This window comes from Ptychodera flava (genome assembly GCF_041260155.1).
Source record: "Ptychodera flava strain L36383 chromosome 3 unlocalized genomic scaffold, AS_Pfla_20210202 Scaffold_26__1_contigs__length_13983176_pilon, whole genome shotgun sequence".
Taxonomy (NCBI): domain Eukaryota; kingdom Metazoa; phylum Hemichordata; class Enteropneusta; family Ptychoderidae; genus Ptychodera; species Ptychodera flava.
Window position 1 is genome coordinate 3729944 of NW_027248280.1, and position 23802 is coordinate 3753745.

A 23802-nucleotide genomic window follows, 5' to 3' on the forward strand; every position below is an offset into this window, starting at 1 on the left:
AATTGTAACATGCCTTATTTTCAATATATTTATATTTCCCTGTATACAGAGTGAGTGTGACGTCAGCGAAGATGAGGGTCTCCCAAACATATCGGCAGTGTCCATCCGAACCGGTTTGCGAAGTTATCTGAATTAATAGCTGAAGGAACAGAATATCATAAAGGAGAACTCCAAGGTCAAACATGTACAACACTTAAAAGTCGTATTGAACAATAGGCAGCCTCTCTTGTTGGCGTACTTTAACATTTTATATCAGCCACAGGCAAAGTGAAAATGACATCTCACATAAGATGGAATAAACAACCACTGATATATGTGAATGTAGAATTTAATATGTCACTGAAGTATAATTCATCGACAGAAAACAATGTACAATGTAATCCACCAATGATTAAGTAGCCAGCATTTTTACGCCAGCATCTATATTAATATATCATGCTTAATAAGAGCCCCTATGGTCTGTTGATATTAAAATGCAGCAAATCCTGTGTAATGGATATTTATAAGAAGGATTGGATGGTCTGAAATCGATACACAAGGAGTGTGTGCCAGACCAAATGTCAAAAGTCATGCTAGCAATATTATACAGGTCATGTGTAGGTTGTGAAAGCTGCCGATATTTAAGTTCATATCAGTTTATACTATCATACTATGAGTTTATGTTTGTGAAGAATACGATGTATATCTCACACTTTATAGGAAGAAGTCCTCATCGTTAATATCATTCGTCTTGCTTTTCACCCACTTTTCAAAAAATGACTGTATGCAATCTCCGTTAAAGAATTTTGATTTTCGTTGGCTCTCCAACCTGAACGATGCCGGTAAGTATAGCTGCATTAACACACATTATTGAGTTAATATACACTGTGTTATTGTAGTGTTATAATACGCCCATATCGTGGACTACGCAAACATGCATGGGTATTCCATTTATTTTATCAATGTCATTTTGTTCTCCAAGTTAAGGTTGTCAAATGCTATTTGAATAACATTCATCGCTGTGAAAGAAATTTTGTTTCCTTAAGGTAGCTAACAATAGCCTTACGAAGTGACAGGGCGAAGGTATATGCAACATACATAATTCGAAAGACGGTTATATATTCCCACAGTGTAGCAGAAGTTGAGTGCTTGGGTGGCCGCTAAGGTCGTTTCTCTGTTCTCTTTATCACGTGGAATCAATTCATTGGTCCCCAGGTTAAATTGATGCTTTCGATAGGATGAAAGACTTAGATAATTTTAAATAAAATCTAATAAGGTTTTAGTACTGAGCTCTGGCGTAGCCTATTTCAAGTAATCATTTAGTCTTGAAATTCAGAAAAGGGGTGTTTATGTCTATATAGAACCACGTGAACAAAAACAATAAAACGGTCCTTCTACCTTCCAAGTAAAATGCTATAACTGTCATTTAATTTTGCTGTCTGGAAATGACCAGGCGATACTGCAGAATTATCAATTCATAATCTCTCAGAAACAGATTTTCAACAGTCATCCGTCTTTCCATTTTTAATGATTTTACATTAACACTGTGTATACTCAAATGTTCGTTATCCATATTAAAAACCGAGAAGACATTTGCTGAATTACAACACTTTAGCATTGAATTAGCATTCATTCAATTTTGAGTTTCGAGTGATGGGTAGCCCTTAAGGCTGAATATTGAGTTTTCCACCGCATTTAAGATTCTGTCTCTTGCACCAGGCCATGCGCCTGGACCCTGCAGACGATACCAGTAAGGTACCATTGGACCATACTCGTAGGCAATCGCCAGTTTTGGGTCAGACACGAGCAGACGCCAGAATGAAGGTTTCACACCAAGTATCTCGGCTATTTCATCCATGTGAGTTTGGCCCGGAACCTGTCAGAAACAACAGAAATATAACACACAATAACAGCATGAGCCATTTTTGTCACCTCAAGATGGCTTCGTATTTCGCGGAAATTAATCTAGGCATTTGATCTGACAGTCTGCTTCAGGCGACCAGGAAACTTCATTTCCTACCAATGAACAACTGTGCCGAAATGTAGTCGTCAGGCAAACATTTTTGCGCAAAATTTGATAAAACATATGCCATGACAAACACAACTACTTAGGGTCTTTAGGATCATAAAATGAAGAATGCATTATCCTGTTACAAACCCATAACATTGTTCTTTCAGTTTACAAACAGCGCAAAGATAAAATAAGTTACATTTAGAGTTATAATGCCATTACTTTCAGAAAGTATTTTCCTTTAAATACGGCTAGTTTTCAATCGGATTCGAACCCACAACATACGGCATCAGTCGCCTAGCTGAGAGGCCACAGACAGAACCACTCGGCTAAATCTCCACTCCCAAAAAAGAGTGGTTCAATAGCCGGCTAAGTTGTTACATTTTTCTGACTGAGACCGCTCAACACGTTGTAGAGTTCGTGAAGCACTCACGCACGCATGCTCACTATCATACATCGCACATACATACTTTATAGTATAACTTAGGTGACGGGGGATCGAGGGGTGATATTAGCCTAAATGAAGCTTTCTCATTTAATTTGTCGGAATCGCGGTCTTCATACATTGGCTTTTGTACATGTATACTCTTTTCTGAAAATGGAAAGGGTCAATGATGCTGAGTATAGAAATAGAGAAAATAAACCCCTCTCCTTTAAAGAAATGTTTCATCATATGACAGAAAAGGATTTGGCTTCTTTATGATCAAATAACGCAACAGGTAATCTACTCCAGTCTGAAAAAATAATGCTCGACACAATGATACTAGTTTAATCCAGTGTCGCATACACAAAAACCTTCCAAATCATTGTATGCTAAGGGACTGGGCAGAAATTACAAAGGGGGGGGGGCGGTGTTTTGTTTCAAAATAACGCAGCACGTACGTAACCCTTCAAAAGCGTTTGCAAAAAGAGGAGAAGCCCTCCTCGTTTTCCATCCGCAAAAATGAGCCTCCTTCTGCGTGTCACAGTCCGTATCGATAATGTCTTAATTGACATATAATTTCTCATTTGAGCTATAAACTTTCAAGGAATGCTTTTTAACCTTTACAAATAATTACGTTGGTAAAATTCCAATATCATATCTATTGTTCACACCAGCACTTTCAAACACCCCAATCCCATCATGTACATCTATATCAATTGTCAAACATTTATAAAAGCACAGATTTAGTTAGTTTTTTAATCGATAAAAATTCTCATAGTTTCCTCATAGACTACAACGTATAATGAATAAACATTTCGGCAAAATTTCAAAATCAAATTTCTTGCACAACACGTGCACTTGTACCCACCCTAGTCTGTCAAGTAAATTGATATCACTTACCAAGTGTCTGTAAATACACAAATTTAGTTAGTTTTGTATCGGAAGAAAATTATTCACAGTTTCCTCTTAGACTCCAATTTATACCAATCAACATTTGGGTGAAATTACGATATCAGTTTCTTGCACACACATGCACTTGTAACCGCCCTAGTCTAAACACGTTAATAGCAATGATGATTTTATACTTTTTGGAGGAGCACTGTAAAGGCCTGATCTGCCTTCTTTAAGTTTCGATAGTTGTGCAAAAAATAATGATCCTCCCCAAAGGCATTCGTGATATTTAATGACACTTCAAAAATTATAGCGTGAAAATTGCGACGAACCCGAAAAACACAGGCCCTGCCCCCTGTCGTTTCTGTCTAGTCCTTAATTCACTTTTATTGGCATTGATAGCTTCATATGATATTCAAAATCTCGGTGCGATTACTGTACACATATTTAAGAGGCTAGGGCCCTAGAAAAAGAAAGCCTCACATGAAAATACTTGTTTTTCACATTTTTTACATTGTGCTCGACATCTCGTTGGATGATAGTCTGTTCAGGAAGCGACATTTTGCCTGCAAATACTCTGCTTGCTAATCTGGCGTGCAGCTCAGCCACCGGCCAGTTTGCCTCAAACGTATACACTATGTTGATAAGGGCAAGCCTTTCTGGATGTTCAAGACGAATTGGGAATATGTACTTGTACAGCTCAGCGTTGTCTGATTCGTCTTAAGAATTGAGAATAGAAAAAACGTTAAAACATCCCAAGCATCAACATCAATAGCACTATCAGGTTGTTGTACTGAAATGGGGTCTTATGAATCCATGTTTTCCTCAGAAGTATGATTTTGATGAGGTCATCTGACTACTTCGTCATACTTCTTCGTCACACACTCTTAAATAACAACGAAAACCACAAACCTATTCGCCCGACAAAAAGTACGTTTGCTGTAAATATGCAAATACGGCAATTTAACAATGAAGTTAATTATATTGTGAGGAATGAGATAGATAATGATATACATGGAATAATGGTGTTGATTGAAATGATGATCACTGATTTTAGTGGTGATTATCAGTCATGATACGATTAAGATTGTCAGATGCTTGATGTCAAAACGCTTGTAAAATATTAATCGCAGTTTCCCAAAGTATTGATAGGTAACAACAAAAATTACCATACAAAATCGAATCATCAAGGATTGGTACGGAGAACTTGTATCCGGTCGCGAAGATTACTGCATCGATGTTCTTCAGCGCTGTGCCGTCGACAAGAATGACGTCATTTCTCAGGAATTCTTTAATATCCACTACTGGTTTGATCTGCCCTTGTGTAAGCCTATCTTGCATGTCGTCATTGACCATGATACTCTTCAACGGTGAATATAAATCTTTACCCTGTTAAGATTTTGAATATTTACAAGTGTAATATATATATATATATATATATATATATATATATATATATATATATATATATAATATATATATATATATATATATATATATATATATATATATATATATATGTACGTCCTCGTTGGAAATTACCGTGCTCAGTGCGGAAAGCAGATTGTTATAAATAACAACAAAAATTACTTCAAGTACAAAGTAATATTATCTGACACTAACGTTTATGAATCTTGCAATCTTCAGACTGAAGTGAAAGATTTTATCTGTAAACTCTCATTAATATGTTTGGTACGTATCATTGTAGTTGGAAGTGGCGATGAAACTTGATAAATAATACTTGTTTTAGTGCCGATATTTGGAAACCTATGCAACGCGTTTGTTGAACAGCATACATTTGTCAGCATTGATAGTATGCTCCTTTTTCTCATATAAAAATATTGCATCTGATATGCATATTGCAATGTTCTATATGTAGTAACGTTCTTGGCAACACCCCCCCCCCACACACACATAAACATTATATATATATATATATATATATATATATATATATATATATATATATATATATATATATATATATATATATATCAGTATCGTCCTTATATTTAAAAGAAGCCGGGTAATTTAAGAAAGTAGACGGGTGGACTGCGAGGGAGCGAAGCGACCGAGCGGCGACCATGCGTTGCGAACCAGGAGGGAGAGCGCGAGAGGGGGTGTCCCCCCCTCTCGCAAGGCGAAAAATGATATTTTGGAGTGGAAATGGTGTTCTCTGGTGGCATCTGAGGTAACATTTAGCTGAGACTGAAGGAGTACTTTTGTTGTGTGTCTTAGACGTGGCTCACATTCAACAAAACAAACAAACATGATTTTGTTTTGTTTGTATTATTTATGACACACTTATGATTTTATTTGCAGTGAAGATGTAACATTTAATCTTAAATCACCCGCTTTCTGCTCATTGCCCATTCTTCATTACCACATAGTAGTTTCCCCAAAACCATCAAACTCATTCTATTCTAATCAAAACACATTCGCTTTTGTTAAGAAAAACACGGTAAGATAATTCACTGTTACAGTGTTCGCGTTTTACGAAAAAAATGCGTATATAGAAAACTCATAACAATGAAAAAATGCGTAGAGAGTCGAGCAATGCGTAATAATAGTACGAATTGGATCGAGTCTCTACGCATTTTTTCATTGTTATGAGTTTCTATACGCAAACGATAATAGTAAAATGTTTGCGAAAGCACTCTCCACGACTGAGCTTAGGCGACTACCAGACGAGATGAGTGCCCGCTTCACATTAAATTTGTTACAACATTTCTGTCAATCATTCATTTGTGTGGAAAGTTTCGGATTCTCTGAGTGTAGTCTGAAAAATCGGCATCGTCGAGTCAGAGGTACGTTACCATGTCAGCTGTGCCTATGACTTACTACGTTGTTAATTTCAGGCTAGCGATAGTTTCTGAAACTTATGACACAAAGTGAGTGATTGACAGAAATGTTGCAACAAATTAAATGCAAACTGCGCACGATCATCGCGTCTCGCTGTCCCAAAATTTGATAAAACAGATATGCAGCATGGCGTCGGAAGGAAACAACTCTATATTCTTTCAAATTTGCTCCACGAGTCCGTGAAAAAAATGATTCAGACACATGCCTGGGTCCATCGAAATAAACTATCGGGCAACCCAACATGGAGAACATGGAGAGGCGCAGTGAAATTGAACCCATGCCGGAATCCACGACGTATTGTCCTGTTGTCTTAAAAACAGGGGATCAGCGCCACGGTGAAGCCGTGAGCCGTGACGATGATGCGCCCGGTCGGCAACGGTCGGCAACACACACGCCTGTGACCGTGGATAGTACGTAAAAATAATCAATGAAAAAAATACCCATTCAAATAAACAGTTGCTTCTAAAAAAATCAGTTCTAGCTCATTTTTTTTTAAATCTAGAAAATGCGTTGGTATTGCTCTGAGATTAACTTGACTTGTTGAGAAGATCGTACTGTAGTGACCGTGACGTTGGCAGCCAGCGCATGAACTTCGAATCGTCGATCAAAATAACATCTTTTCGGCGTTTTTTTCTCACAAATTCAGCGAAATTTAAGTTTTTCATACATAAACTAAATATATTTTTGAATCAAGTATACCTTTCAAACGGGCTTTCTTCGGGAAAAAAATATTCCATCGGCAAGGTGCCAGTGGCCGACGCCACATTTCTTTTTGATGCCATCGTTAAAAATCATGACCTAAGATGACCTTCATACTAATCAAACCAATTACACTGCTCGTAACAAAGACAACACCATAGGCGCGTCCATCAGCCAATCACACTATTTAACAAATAAAAGATCGGGCTCAGGGCAAAAGGCACAAACGGGTATTTAGAAACTGTTTTATGTTTGTGCAGTTCAATGCGGGGAAAGGGGTCGCGAACCTGATAATCGTACGTGTGCCGTCTAACAGCTGGCAGTGCAATCCCGAAATTACAGGTCTATAAAAATAATCTAATGACGTTAAAAGTAGCCGGGAAAAATGCAAAACAGCCGGGTTATTTACCCGGCACCCGGCTTCTAAGGACAACACTGTATATGTGTGTATGTATGTATACCTTAGAGTCTTCGTGTAAAATTTAGGATATCTGGATTTCAAGTAGTTTTTGACGTGGGTTCGTATTTTACTCGGGCTTGCAGTAATAGGTTGCAGCATACCGTTGATGTCGATGCCGCGTACTCACGAAGAAATACATTTAATTTGAAGGAGAGGAGACTGTAGTAGAAAGGCATTGTAGCTGGAAACCAGCATAGCTTATACAAAAAATACCCGAACAGGAAGACCCCGGATGCAAATGTCATTGCGATGAATCTGAGCATGTGGCTTCATAATGTCATATAATGAGTCCGGAATTAAATGTATTACAACGGCAGGAAAGTAGTGAAAGTTTGTATTCTCATCAAGGTAAATGGAATATGTTTATACGAACTCGTCATCTATATAACGGAACCGCCTCTCCTCTTGGTAATTTCGCTTCAACTTTCACACATGCCCAGATTTTAAATTTTGGCCATTACCACTTTATCATTTTATAAACCTGGGAATGAGCACTTGATGGATCTCTAAATGGCCCTTTGTATCTCTTGAATTCACTACTATGCATATACCATATCAATAATGTTATCAATCCGTGACAAATTGCGGCCAGTCTAAGTGAGACAATTATACTCCATATATAAAGTACTTCAACATCCTTATATCTTCTTGCTTTATAGTCTTTCCAATAATTCATATGCAAAACGGACCCATTCTCTAGAGTGTGATATGAAAAAGAAGGGAAATGACATGTAAAATGTCTTACTTTTTACATCTTCCATAAGTAAATTGTCCAATCTAACTATCATATGTCTATAGACCCTTTCAGAATGACGAAATGCGTCCAACCCTCTTAAAAACTAGCATACTCCATATTCCAAAAGCTACCAGAGACCTACCGAGTTTATGCCTTCTTCGAAGTTCATAATGCATAAGCAATAAGTTAGTCTGCCCTCTAGAGTCTGAAGGTGCAAACTGAAGGCGGTGCTCACTGTACGCGTTAAATTAACATTATTGGCGGGATATTAATTATAACTTGCGTCACCGTCCCATGATTTTATGCAAAGATTCTATTTAGATCATTTTTGGAGGGATATTTTTTTTCTGGTGGGATCTCATAACGATCGCAAATAAATAAATTGCACGAATCTGCACGTTTTTTTCCGCCCATCAGTCTGATTCATTTGGTTTGCTGGACAGTTATATCAGAGCAACTGATGTCGTTTCTTTTGCAACACCAGATTTCATTGCAGACAACATCAAAGCTTGTCTAAAAAGTCATCATTTGCAACACTGTTCGAAATTCTGTATTTGCCGCGCCGTCGGGTAGCCTCAAAGCCTTACCGCTTTCAAATCCATTATGTGTCGGCATAACTTTGTGACTGTGTTTTAAATTTACGAATCTTTCCTTTGTTCATCATTGGTCATGAGATAGGCGCTTACAAGAAGCATTGCCACGACAAATTTTAAAACTCTAATCTGATTGGACAAAAGTCATTTTTAAGGCGGGGCTAAGAAGTAGTCGAACCTGAACCAAGTCTGTTGTTCGTGGACAACATTATTTTCCCACGAGTTAAGCTTATGGACGGTTGAGGCTACCCGACGGCGCAGAAATTACTGTAGTGCACAGTGACTTCGGGTATAGGGTTCATCGAAATTGTGAACACTCTGACTATGAGGCTCCTGATCAACGGCGAAGTTTTGTCCGTGGCAGGGACGATCTCTGCCTACCGCATAAATACGTTGACTAATAATATGTTTGACACGAGTACCATGTACCTCGTCACGTTGGATACAGCAGAGAGCTCTGACAATGAAAGTGATGGCAACGTTCGACGCCCAATACAACGAGTCGTTTGGCAGGACGACGAGGGAAATTTTACAGTAGATGGTCGTGACTCCTCTACTTATGAAGTTCGTGGGGTCGAGAGATCCCCAGTTACACTCACAAGCAGCCCACGTCGAAGTTCCACCGGCGGTTCTGCATTGTTCGAAAGTACCGCAAATTCCTCTACCAACCGTGCCGATTTGGGACTTGGTACGAGCTACCAAGTCCCAAGGCCAATTGGCGTTCGTCCACCGGGAGTTAGCCAGCAGCAGCCAGAACAGAGACGGAAAGTAATCAACAAAGCCGTAACAGTTATATCGTACACCAGCGCTGGATATCGAGACGAAAACATGGTTATTTTAACCCTAGACGAAAATGAATGCAGTTTGGAAAATTTCTGCATGAAAGTTAAATCAATCAACAACTGGGAGGAAGACACGATCCTTATATTGGATCGTTCACAGACCCCGATCAGCGAAAGTCCGGCGACTTCAGGTAAGCTTAAAAAACAATCGTTTGCCTGTAGGCCGTTAAAGATCAGGGGTGTTTTAGTAATTTAACATAATCTAAATGATGAGAAATGTTGACGTCACATACAAACTACTGAAATCCTGTTTATATCTACATTTTGAAAATGTAAGAATAATTCTTCATTAGGGTCTAAAAATAGCTAAAATTTCAATTTAAAATGTCACTTTTTAGATTGAACTGTGGCAGAAATTCACGAGTGTCTCAGGCGATTATTATATCAACCTCTTCAGTATTAAAAACTTTTCCGCGTAAATTAGTAAGAAAATTCTTGTTCATTTATAACTTTTGAACTTATATCAACTTCAATTTAGAACCAAAACCTACTGGCCAACCTCGTGACTGAATGCACGTTGTGTACATCGTCGTAAAACTACGCGCCCTTTTACGGCGTCGAAATAGACTGGCACGCGGAATGAATGGTTGTGTAATGACCTGTTGTAAGGATGACGTAATTTGCATATTGATAACCCGGGCACATTTTATGAACATCCCTTAGTCTGGGACATCCTCCAAACAAAATTCAGCACAATTGCCCATGTAGTTTTTGATTAAAAAAATTATCACAAATTCTATTTTTAGACCAAATTTGCATATTCACAACCAGGTCAAATTGTCTTGAACAAAATAAGATCTGGGCATCTCCAGGCACCTCCTTAGTCCTTAAAAAAATTCAGCCATGTAGTTTTGGAGAAAGTACACAAAGTTGATCGATCGACGGACAGATGACAGGCAGACATCCACTGGTCAGCCATAATCCCTATATCTCCAATGTCTGCATGTCTACAGACAGCGGAGCTAATTACAGGTACAGGGAAAAGGATAAAGCACATTTTCCCAGCACAATTTACCATTTGTATTATCATTGATTTTGTAATAAATTGTACTTTATAGGACCTGATTTTTTGAGAACACCAAGGAAGCTTTTTGCAGTGAGAGATGAAGACTATAAAAAATTAATCTATAAAGAGAAAGCTCCAAAACGGAAATCAGAACTGCAGAATGTAGAAAGTGATTTAAAGATAATCAAGCAGCATATTGGAGAGATGGTAAGTAAACAATTCTGTTACATAAATGAGAGGTACAACAACTCTTGGTTATATGTGTCGGGGGGGGGGGGAGGCACTCCGATCGGAGTGTTCAAAGTACAAAAGTGTCAAAATTAGGGGGTCAAAAGTTTTCATTTTTAGCTAAACTGGGGGGGTCAAAAAATTACATTTTTAGGTAAAATGTGGGGTAAGAAATGGCTGATATTGATTTTGGGAGAAATTTTTTTTTTAAACTTTTTTAGCTCCGCTGTCAGCGACGCAGAGCTTATCAGATAGGTGGACTGTCCGTCGGCGTCCGGCGTCTGTCCGTCCGTCGTCTGTCAACATTTTTTTCAAAAATCATCTTCTCTGAAACCACTGGTCCACTTGCTTTAAAATTTTGTGTGCAGGTTCCTTTGGGTGACCTCTACCAATTTTGTCCATTTTGTGATGAAATTTGTATTTTTGGGGCAATTTTTCGCATTTTTGGTCAAAAATCATTTTCACTGAAACCACTTGTCAGATTCTATTCAAATTTGGTGTGCAGGTTCCTAGGGATGATATAAGTAATATATAGTCAAATTGTGCTGATATATGCAGGAATGGATTTTTGAGGCAAATTTTGCCATTTTTGGTCAAAATTATTTCAAAAATCTTCTTCTCTGTAACCACTGGTCCAATTGCTTTGAAATTTTGTATGCAGGTTCCTAGGGGTGACCTCTATCAAGTTTGTCCATATTGTGGTGAAATTTGCATATTTGTATTTTTGGGGCAATTTTTCGCGTTTTTTGGTAAAAAATCATTTTCACTGAAACCACTTGTCAGATTTCTTTCAAATTTATTGTGCAGGTTCCTTGGGATGATATAAGTAACATATAGTCAAATTGTGCTTATATATGCAAGATTGGATTTTTGGGGCAAATTTTGCCATTTTGGGTCAAAATTATTTCCAAAAATCTTCTTCTTTGAAACCACTGGTCCAATTTCTTTGAAATTTTATGTGTAGGTTCCTAGGGATGACCTTAGCAAAGTTTTGTTCAAATTTTGGTGAAATTTGCATATTTGTATTTTTGGGGCAATTTTTCCAGTTTTTGGTCAAAAATCTTTTTCTGAACTGCTTGTCAGATTTCATTGAAATTTAGTGTGGTTCCTTAAAGGATGATATAAGTAACATGTAGTCAAACTGTGCTGATATATGGAGGATTCACCGATTGGATATTTTGGGGAAAAATTTTGCCATTTTGGTCAATTTTTTTAAAAAAACATCTTCTCTGGAACACTGGTCATCCTACAGATGACCTTAGCCAAGTTTGTTCAATTGTGGTGAAATTTGCTTATTTGTATTTGGGGGCAATTTTTCCTGTTTTGGTCAAAAATCATTTTTTCTAAAACTGCTTGTCAGATTTCTTTCAAATCCTGTGTGCAGGTTTGTACAGATTTTATTAGTAATAAGTAATGAAATTGTTCCAATATAAAACATGTCAAGATCTCTAGACTTCTAAAAGTTGCTTGAAATACATATCAGTCAGGTGGCAAAAATTTAGATTTTCAACTCAACCTGCATATATATTTCCTGCTAGCCAGTTCATTTCTGCAGCAGATTACAGCAGAGCTCTTCCGGCCGCTAGGTCGCTTGTTAAGTCTTGGAGTCAGAAAATGTATAACCATATGACTAAATAAGTTGCCACACTTCAAGGGGGGGGTGCAAAACTGTGGTACACATATACCTTTTCTTTGTGAGTGCCCCCCCCCGATCAGTGTTTACATTTATTGCAAGATTTATACAGGTGTCACCAGTGTATTCTTGTTGTCTACATCAGTAAACACTCAGACTGGCAGACACATCTGTTTGAATGAGCTTTTGTCAGAGTTTAGATAGCACTTCAGGGGATGATCATGGTTAGGTAAATATTCACACCAGGACAATTTACGTGTAACTATATCTGGAGCAAACCATTTTAATGTCAGGATCATTGGTTTGAAAATTAAAGGCAGAAATTAAATATATTGATATATAAATCACATTCTACAGTGTCAATTTCATGACCCTTGTATTTCACATCTAAGAAATTTAATGTTTTTACCACAATTGTACTATACTATATAGTACAGCTGTGGTTATGGGACCACTAAGAGTCTGTGTGTGTGTGTGGATTTGTGTGGGTAAACAACTTAAAATCCGAAACTGCTCGACGGATAAATGCATTGATATTCAGAGAGGCGCTTATAGCACATGGTGCCCAGGCTTCATTTGTTGATGTCCATGTGTAAACAAACAAACAAAACAAAAAAAACACACACATGTAAACACGGAAGTAATGTATGCTCCCAGTTTATATGTGGGTTGATGTTTTCAGTGTCAAACATGTTGTCATATATTGCTTCCTTGTTTACATGTGTTCGTTTGTTTATTTACATATTTTTCTTTACACATGGACGTCAAAAAACAAAGCCTGCAGAACACCCTGTGCTTATAGTGTCTAGTTGGTAGATTGTTCAAGTGAAAATGATTGAATGAGAGGTACAGAATTTGGGTCCAAAAATAAAAATATGGCCTTTGGTCAAAAGTCCATAACACACACTGTGCTGGGCTTATTCTGTTGAATCAGAACGGATTGAAGGTTAATGTTCACATTTTGTCAAAATTAAGGTTTTGTCTCATTTTCATTTTATTTCGTCTATTTTATAACCATCTTTTGGTCTGTTGATCTTGATTTACTTCTGAGTATTTTCAATAAATCACAATAAATTCACTTCCTTTCTTCAGGTCATATTGTACTGTTTATGGCCATATTCCAGTATATATTTCTCATTTGTGTGTGTGTGTGTATCCATGTACCTTGGATACTTGAAACTTGGTTACTTTTTAAACAAATATTATTTTGTACTTTGCTCTTTTCCTAATACATGTATAGAATCACTTCCTTGAATGTCTTGTTTTTTAGTTTGATACCTCATACATACATAACAGTTTATGAGCAGTGATAACAGTGCTATATTTTAGTACAAGTAGACTTAAGAGTCTGTGTTGATGTATGTGTGGGTTGGTGTAAACAACACCTCAAATACTGGTGGGAAATTGCATTCATATTGGGTTACATCATTACTAGTATACTGTCATTTTATTGGTCAGAGTATTAAATTATTGTCTCAGTCAATGTGTGTATTAATTCTGTTTTGTTGGTATTGATATGGTTATTTTACAGGCATTATTGTCAACTTAATTTTCATTGACTTTTTTTTGCAGAGAGGACTCCAGGGAGTCTTTAGTAGACCACGAGACCCATTAACATGCATGGTATGCCTTGAAAGAGCCTCATTTCCGTTGTATGCATGTTTCAAGTGTAATAAAATAATAGGGTGCTATGTATGTAGCATTCGCTTACATGCTTGTCCAAATTGCCGTGGTGCAATACCTGAGAACGCACCACATCTGAGAGGGTTGGAGCAAGCAATGCTTGGAAGTGAATACAACACTAGTAGTGACAGAGAGATTGCAGTTGCTGTTCAGCAAAGGCCAACCAGTGCTGGTGTGGATCAGTTTAGCAGTGATGAGCAACCTGAGATCCCCGACGACGACGATGATGATGACTTCTTACCAGAAGTAACTTATCATACTGGACCGAGAAGAAGCCAGCAGAACTGATTTTTTTTGCATGGGTGACTGCCCTGTAATTCAGTTCAGTTCAGAGTTCGGTTCAAAATGACTCTTGGAACTACAGTGTATCTTTGTTTCATCATTGTTCAGTGAAGTGACTGTTGGATTTATATTATTATATTCTATTTGTATAGTTAAAGATGTTTTTTTGTTGATCCATGAAAAAAGATTGTAAAGACTGAAGGTAATTGCCATCATCAGGGTTTTCATAAAGAATTGAAGTAGAAGGAAAAGTAAGAGAAGTAGGCGGACAAGCTTTCGTTAGATAACGATCGAGATCGCACGCAACTCTTCCAAAAGCTGGAACACAAGTTAAGCTGTACAATTTACGTTTCGTTTCTCCTTAAATTCAATAATATTTTGGTAAAAGTAGCCGGAAAAATTACAAGAGTAGGCGGGTAATTTAGCCGGCTACCGGCTTCTAATGAAAACCCTGATCATGTAACCACAGGGTGCTCAGGCTTTCTTTGTTGATGTCCACGTGTAAACAAAACTGTAAACAAGGAAGCAATGTATGACATGTTTGACACTGAAAACATCAACGCAAATTTTACTGAGAACTTACATATCAACTGGGAGAAGTCATGCCCACCCCTCCCCCCCCCCACGAAGGAGGGGGACAATGACTACTCCCAGTTGAGTATGTGGGTTCTCAGTAATATTTTGGTTGATGTTTTCAGTGTCAAACATGTCATATATTGCTTCCTTGTTTACGTGTGTGTGTGTTTGTTTATTCACGTGTTTATTTGTTTACATTTTTGTTTACACATGGACATCAACAAACAAAGCCTGGGCACCTTGTGATCTGAATAAGATACAACATTTAATAAGGTTATTCAATGTTTAATTGACACAACACATGGCAATTGATTGCCTCACTGTATCATCATTGTTCGATGAAGTGTGTTGCATTTATATTTGTATTTAGTATAGTTAAAAAAAATTTTTTGTCGATCCATCAAAAAATTTTCTTAAGACTGAAATTGCCATCATGTAACAGAGTAAGATGCATGAAGTTAATCAATGTTTAATTGACATAACACGTTGGGTTTATATTTGTATTCTATTACTAGAGTGAAAACATGTTTTTTGTTGATCCATGAAAAAATGATTGTAAAGACTGAAGTCAATTGCCATCATGTATCCACAGGAGGCTTTGTTTGTTTATATCCACATGTAAACAAAAATATGTAAACAAACAAACACATGTAAACAAGGAAGCAATATATGACATGTTTGACGCTGAAAACTTTGACACAAATATTACTGAGAACCCACATACATGTATATAGTCATGCCCCCTCCCTCCTACAATTAATTGAGGGGGACCATGACTACTCCCAGCTGAGTATGTGGGTTCTCAGTAATATTTTGGTTGTTTTCAGTGTCAAACATGTTGTCATATATTGCTTCCTTGTGAACGTCTGTGTGTTTGTGTTTGTTTGTTTGTTCACTTGTTTATTTGTTTACATTTTTGTTTACACATGGACATCAACTAACAAAGCCTGGCACCTTGTGATCTAACTGAGTAAGATACAACGTTTAATAAGGTTATTCAATGTTTAATTGACACAACACCTGGCAATTGATTGCCTCACTGTATCATCATTGTTCGATGAAGTGTGTTGGATTCATGTTTGTATTCTATTAGTATAGTTAAAAATGTTTTTTGTTGATCCATGAAAAAAGATTGTAAAGACTGAAGTTAATTGCCACAAATGATGTAACTGAGTAAGATACATGAAGTTATTCAACATTTAATTGACAACACATCACAATGAATTGTCTCAGTCATGCAAGAGGTATACAGAAGGAAGATATACAATTCAAGAGAGTCTGAAGCGTGTCAACCCAACCTACCACAACCAACGACAAAATGATACAGTGAGACAGTTAAACCCAGTACCCTATTTTCCCCGTATCATGGACACAAACTTCACGTCGACCAAAATGAAAAGTTGGTGTATTTTGGAGTTACCCACGTTCTGTTTTCCGATGGTTATAGCCGGAAAATTGTTGCACATTTAATTATGCCAGTGAAAAACCCTATCATAATATACAACGCCTATAGAGACCTAATATTAAAGGGGAACACAGGTCCAGAAAATACATATATTTTCTTAAGGGGGAGATGTAGGTTCACTGGCAATTTTTAGTAACCTAGATTCAAATCACTACTTCTCAAAAACTAATAAAGATAGCTAGCCCAAACTACTATGATATATTTTCTGATTGCTCTTTATCACAGCTTCATGTCTGTTGTGTTTATTTTACTGTATGACTGGAAATGTGCGTATGATATTTGTGAAAGTGTGAATTATTTTATAATCCGTATTGTTCTTTCTAGAAAAATTATGTTTTCGGCAAATCAAGACAGAATGACTCTCTTGATGTTATATGAAAGTTCATGACCCAGTTCATAATCCAACAAAGTTTCAAAGTGTTTAGATCATTAGAATTTTTGTTACAAGACTTGGAAATTATGACTCCGAAAAGTTACATTGATTCATAACTTCTAGTTCTTGTAACAAAAATTCCAATGATCCAAGCGCTTTAAACTTTGTCGGATTACGAACAGGGTCATGAACTTTCATATGACATCAAGAGTTTTATTCTGTCTTGATTTGCCGAAAACGTAATTTTTGTTAGAAAGAACAATACGGATTATAAAATAACATACACTTTCACACCAATCATACACCCATTTCTGGTCATACAGTAAAATACACGGCACAGACATAAAGCTAAGATAAAGAGCAATCATAAATATGTAGTTTGGGCTAGCTATCTGTATTAGTTTTTGAGAAGTAGTAATTTGAATCTAGGTCACTAAAATTGTCAAATTGTCAGTGAACCTACATCTCCCCCTTAAAGTACACTCTCAGAGTCTCTGTAGTACCCTTTCTTTGTTTTATACCAGTTCTATTGTGTGCGATAAGCAAGAAATCAAACATCAAAAGTTGTACAGATTTGTTTGTTTTATAAGTCATGGGCCCTCACTGGCTCATGGGTAATGAGTCAGCTATATGCAGAAGTGATCAGTCTGGCTTTGTTTACTGTTCACTTCTGCATATTCACTGGCTTATTACCCATGAGCCAGTGGGGGCCCACGGCTAAAACAAACGAATCTATTCAACTTTTGATGTTGAATTTCTCGCATATCGCATGCAATGTAAGTGATACAAAACTAAGAAAAGACACTGCACTACAAGGAGTAAGGTTTAAGAAAATATACGTATTTTCTGGCCCTTTGTTCCCTTTAAAAGAGGACTATGGGATATGGTTCGAGTGGATATGGGGCGAGAGTTTTGCTTAGTTTTGTTCATCCAATCGTATTTAAAACAGTACAGGACGAACAAAATTTGCCCACCATATATACAAAGCCGATCAGCGAACAACCTACCCGCTGAAAGAAAGTGGCCTGAAGTAAATCAACGCTTCAACTACGTAATCAAAGGAGCTCTTATTGAGATGCAACGACGAATGCTGGTTAATATGATGGATGATACTCATAAATTCTGTGTGTCATTTATTCATGCCTGGGCACCCTGTGATGTAACTGAGTAAGATACAATGTACAAAGTTTAATAAAGTTATTCAATGTTTATTTTCCTTGTAATTGACAAAACACTTGAATTCTAAATAAGCCTTGACGTATACCTCTTGAACGAAAGAAGGCCGGACATGGTTTTCCTTCAGTACGATGAACCTACTTCACCTACCGCCCTAGCAACTTCATTGTCCAATTCTTCATGTGTACGACGATGGATATCATGTCTTTTGCAAAATCGGCTCACAGTGCTTTCCGAAACCCAAACAGATACAGAGATATGAGACACTTGATCATGAGACTAAATAATTATCAAGTGATGTTAAGATTTGATTGTAGATGTGTGGACGTGCAAGCACTTTTAAGAATTCAATAAAATCTTTAATTTGGTAAAGATTGAGTAATTTTTATTATGATAATGTGTAGCTCATGCTGAAAGAGTGGAATGCATGGTCATGTTGGAGAATGGGTTATGACTTCCAAAAAAAAATATTCATTCGATTCAGTAGTTTTTAAAAGACTCTAGTCTATTGTCCTTATTACAGAATGTGAAGCCATATTTTCAATTAATTCTTGGCTGTGAAATCACACGACTATTCAACTTTGTATATATGGGGTAATTATGCAGGTGGGCCCCAAGTAGTGTTAATTGACAATTATCTGTTATGATAGTCTAATATTTGACATTCATTCACTTGACCGGGCTCCATGCAATTGAAATTGTCTATTTTTGTTCAAATAAATCATTCACAGTATATTTTCTTACTCTATCTATAATGAATATAATGATGAGTACAAAGTGGTCTTGATCCAGTCTCACGTGTGGTTCTGAAATGGTCCAAATGGTTATCTCAATCTAGACATTCACACATGCCATGACGACCACCATAAGCGAAAGGCCAAACCAAAAACAGCACTTTACTTGCCACATTCTTACAAACTAAGTACATCATGCACATTTGCTAGTATTTATGATGACAACAAATATTTCAGAGGTGTACCAAAAAAATTTTTGCGAACACCTCGAAATCCAAGATGGCGTCCAAAATAGCCGCCAATTTGACTAAAATAATTTTTTTTTAAATATAACATTTCCATGAAATCTTCAAATAGGACTTGATTGGTGTCATATTAAGAACAATAAAATTATCTACGTGAAGACACCAAAGTTAATTAATTTTAGGATGATTTACATAAGAATTTTGAGCAAAACTTTTGGCATTCTTTGCTAAAAATTAGATTACTTCATCTACATATTTCTACATATATCAAATTTTATACTCATTAGTGGATAATCATTATAATTTTCTAGGACTTTGGCCATATATAATATTTTTTTGTTCATAATTGTCAGGTGTATAGCATTTTAAATAAAACACAGCGTTTAAAAGTCAACGATGTGTAATCACAAAAAGTGCTTCCAAAAGAGCCGCCATTTCAGTCGACTATCATTAGGTATTTTGCAGATAACGGATTAGATGCGGATTAGAATAGCATATGTTTGGTTTCATATTCAAGACAATTAAAGTATCTACACGATACTAAAGTTGATTTGTTTTCAGATGATTTACATAAGAATTTTAAAAATGGCAGGGGGTGCATTTTTTTACATAAAAATACATCTCAATGCCTGTTTGCATACATTTTCACATATAATGTATGAACAGTATATACTAGACCGACTAGCTATCTTGACATTGATATTATAGTTAATACTATCGTGGAGATGTTTCTTTATTAACCAACTCGGTATTGAGAATTTTGTTGAAAACTTTCTCTATAATTTGTAGAAATAATATACTAGAAATAAACAACTATTTACTTTGAAATGAAGTAAAGTTTACCATCTGTTGTTCTGGGATCGCCTGCACCGATTGCACTTCCAACAAATGTGGGTAAAGGAAAATGAACTAAAATGCAGAGGACTTTCCACTTGCCCAAAGAAATGTAAGAGTACAGTTGGCCTATCAAACATACTCTGGTAACCGGTGGGGGTGGGTTAACTCCCATAGACGGCTTTACGGTGAGGGTCCGGTTATGATGCTGATTGGTATCTGAAAGGGTATAGACCTTGGTTTGATAAAGGGTCGGGAATTGAAATGGACGAATCAAACAGAAGACCAATTGCATATTACACACTTTATAAAGGGGTTTCGAAAAACAGAACCCTCAATCGTACAGAAATTGTCTTTGCATGACACCCAAGTAGAGTTTTGACGATATTTTACTACGATTGGCCCATTAATAGCCAAAAACAACACGCTCCTGCGAATGGCAATATTTAAGAAGCATGCATGGAGAGATTGGCACCGGTGATAACTTTGCGTGTCACATGAAGAAAAGAGATGATTTGATTGGTCCAAAGTTAGGTCACCGGTGGTAAAAATCGCAAGGCGTAGCACTGTAGGTGATTGACCGGCGATCGAAAACGTGCGCCCGAGAAATATCAAAACGTTTTCATCCCTGCGATTCGACCGACGGTCGAGTGCGCCGGCAAAAAATCACTTTCAAACCATGTAGCACACTAGCCGACAGTCACCTGAAATGTGCGCCCATCGGTCAAATCGTCTGAAGTGTGCGCCATGCATAATTATATTACAAATAACATGCATGACTAAGTATAAAATTCTAATTTTCTAATTACATCGGGAGGGTAAGAGAAAGGGTATCCCCGTATGAATACCAGTCGAATTACCCCTCCACTCACAGGGTTGATGAATATCCTCCCGAGGATGAGGCTGAGTACTCAGAGGCTCAATAAGATTCAGATTCAACCCCAAACACAAATGATTATGCGGCAATGTAAACCCCCACCCCACCCCGGGGCATAGTGGGGTTTTGGAAATTGGTCTTGTCAAATTTGTCAAATGCTCCACCCCCTGGGGCAAGACATTCTGGAAAATCCCCACCTAAAACAAATAAATCCCCCACATTTTCCCGACCTCAAGGTGTGGGGCATTTCACGTCCGTGAAAATGACTAGTTGGGTCGAAAAGAAGCCATTGCCCCACCCCTTCGGGCATAGTTTCATGGCAAAGACAGTCTAACCCCCCACATTTTTCCCGTATCGGGGTGGGGGGTGGGGCTTTACATTGACTGCCGCATTACATCTAAGTATTGCTTAAGTCTGTATCTCGATCGTATCAAGTACTTTAAAATTAAATGTTCGGCTGCATTCACAAATTACGGGTAGGGGAGGGGGAATCATGGGGGTGGGGGAATTTGAAAGTTTATGGGGTTGTAGAGAGGGGATTTGTAGGGATTGCACTGGGTAGGTGGTGGGTTTTAAAAGTATTTTGTTCATTATTAAGTCAAGTGGAAGTATAACTAATGTTGATCATCATCTGCACAGAAACATTTGGACTGAATGACATAGTTTTGGTAGGTGATAGCGTCAAAGAATGCACAGAATGGCATAAAAATTAGGTCAATTTTGAAAAAATTTCCCACCCCAGGGAGGGGACCCACTCCCTTACCTTCGCAATAACACCCTGGCCGGCAATTACTTGAACCCAGCCGCCTATGCTGAAAAATTGTAAACACCCTGGTTTTATACTGATCTTTAAAGAACAGGCAAAAGTTACTAAAAACAGCTGTAAATGATGTAATCACCCTTACAAGAAATAGCAGAGAAAACAAAACCATGACTGAGACAATATAAACTGAATATCTTTAAAAAGAGGAATGACTGTCGTACTTTCTAATATGAAGATGTCTAATAAACAATATAGAAACCGATGGAGGACTGTAAAATGAAAATACGTTTAAAAGTGTCTGATAAACATTGCACCATGTTAGGGACTTTTGAAAATTTCCATTAAAAATGAGTAAAGCCTTATAGCATGCAAAGATGTAAAATCTGACAGATGTCTTGGACTGCACACGGTTACTTTCTAGTAACCGTGGACTTCAGTTGTTTTTTTCACAAGTTAAAACTAGAAAACTCTCTGATTGATTTAGAAGTGTCATATAACAAACAATAAATCATAAACTGTATAAATAAACTCTGTAGAAAACAACAATAAAATATGTAATATAATACTAGTGGTATACACAAGATCAGGCTAGAGAGCAGTAACATGGGAGACTGAAAGGGGGGGGGGGGGTAGGATTTGAAAATTTCTTCTAGTATAGAAGGTGGATTTGAAAGTATTTTGAGGGTACTGATGGGGGATTTCAAAGAAATTATGTTTTTTATCGCAATTCCTCCACCCCCGCCCATTATTTGTGAATAGCCTTATGTATCCAAATACACCATGTGTCACTGATTATAATGCACTTCCTGACCCCAAAATGTACATAAAACCACTTTTTACCTTTTTGTGGTGTATAATTTGTTCATCAGGAAAAAAAATTAACGTGCTTAATGACATCAAACATATGTTGATTAGAGGTAGCAATCCCGGGTAGCAATCAAGATTAAGGTAAGTATTAAAAGTGTGGTTTCACAGTAGAAAATGGTAGCCATTTTTGGTGTATCTTGCCTTACAAGATCTCTACAACTATTTTAATTAGATAAACATTTCAACAACGTTATTATAGGATTGCATTTATACAGAAATGTAAAAACAACACTTTTTGTTATGTAGACTAGACACCCATGACTTTTATCCGCTGTGACTTTTTACCAAAAACATGCTATGCTCCTGGCATTTATGCGGAAAATGCATATTAGGTCTGGGCAATTCCTAGACCTAATTATGACTAAGAATTTTGATATATGCACAAATATATAAATGGTGTAAGCATATTAATCAGCAAAAATGTAACAAACAACACATTTTTGACTCATAATTGTTATTATGGTGAAGTCATATTTAGACCCGTCAATTAATATTGGTGTCAACATTAATTTAATTATCTTTAATATGACACTAAACTAACGCTATTTTTATCTTTAAATGCAAACATAATCCACAAAATATCTAATGATCACAAAATACTAGTGCATAGTTTCTGCAGTAAGGTGCGGAATTGTGTTTTATCGTTTTTAGAAAGTTTAGCTACAAGTTTAGAAAGCTAAATTAGCTGTAGCTAAATAGTTCTAAACTATCTAAGTTTTAAGGATAATTATCACTACGATAATTATCGCTTTCTAAATATCGTTCTAAACTTTCTAAATTAGCTGGAGTTTAGAAAGTTACTCCCGACTAGAAATTTCCTGTCTACGATATATCGAATATTTATCGCTTTCTAAATATCGTTCTAAATTTATAAATTAGCCGAAGTTTAGAAAGCCGCCCCCCTCCGACTAAAATTTTCTGCCGACAATGTATCTGATATTTACGATAATTATCGTCTTCTAATTATCGTTCTAAACTTTCTAAATTAGCCGAAGTTTAGAAAGCCACCCCAGACGAAAATTTTCTGCCGACATATATCGGATATTCTAAATTCCGACTAAATCCTGATTCAAGATCTTTAGAAAAGATGGTCCCTGATCGAAATCTTGTACAGCTGTAATTTCATTCTCTTTGAAATTGATATTAATTTCCTGGTCTTACCATAGTAGTCCTACGACCATTTAAAGTGCGGTAATTATCAAAAGTACCCGATATATCGTTGGTAGAAAAATGTACTTAGGACACTTTCTAAACTCCCGCTAATTTAGAAAGTTTAGAACGATATTTAGAAAGCGATAATTACCGTGAATATCCTATATATCGTCGGCAGAAAACTTTAGTCTGGAGCGACTTTCTAAACTGCGGCTAGTTCAGAAAGTTTAGAACGATATTTAGAAAGCGATAATTATCGTAAATATCCGATATATCGTCGGCATAAAACTTTAGTCTGGAGCGACTTTCTAAACTGCGCTAATTTAGAAAGTTTACAACGATATTTAGAAAACGATAATTATCGTAAATATCTGATATATCGTCGGCAGAAATTTAAGTTAGGGGTTGACT

General features: G+C 36.9%; 1 protein-coding gene across 1 annotated transcript in view; it reads right to left on the reverse strand.

The window, feature by feature from the left end:
• Positions 1-313: 313 nt before the first annotated feature.
• The window catches only part of LOC139126041 (dimethylaniline monooxygenase [N-oxide-forming] 2-like), a 131584-nt gene continuing 108095 nt past the window's right edge, over positions 314-23802 (reverse strand). Inside the window, exons 5-8 of the mRNA XM_070692105.1 lie at positions 4475-4694; positions 3789-4024; positions 1534-1855; positions 314-1438 (exon numbers count right to left, since the gene is read on the reverse strand). Of these exons, the coding sequence (XP_070548206.1) occupies positions 1613-1855; positions 3789-4024; positions 4475-4694 (699 nt within the window). The 3' untranslated portion in view covers positions 314-1438; positions 1534-1612. The remainder of the gene's footprint in view (positions 1439-1533; positions 1856-3788; positions 4025-4474; positions 4695-23802) is intronic.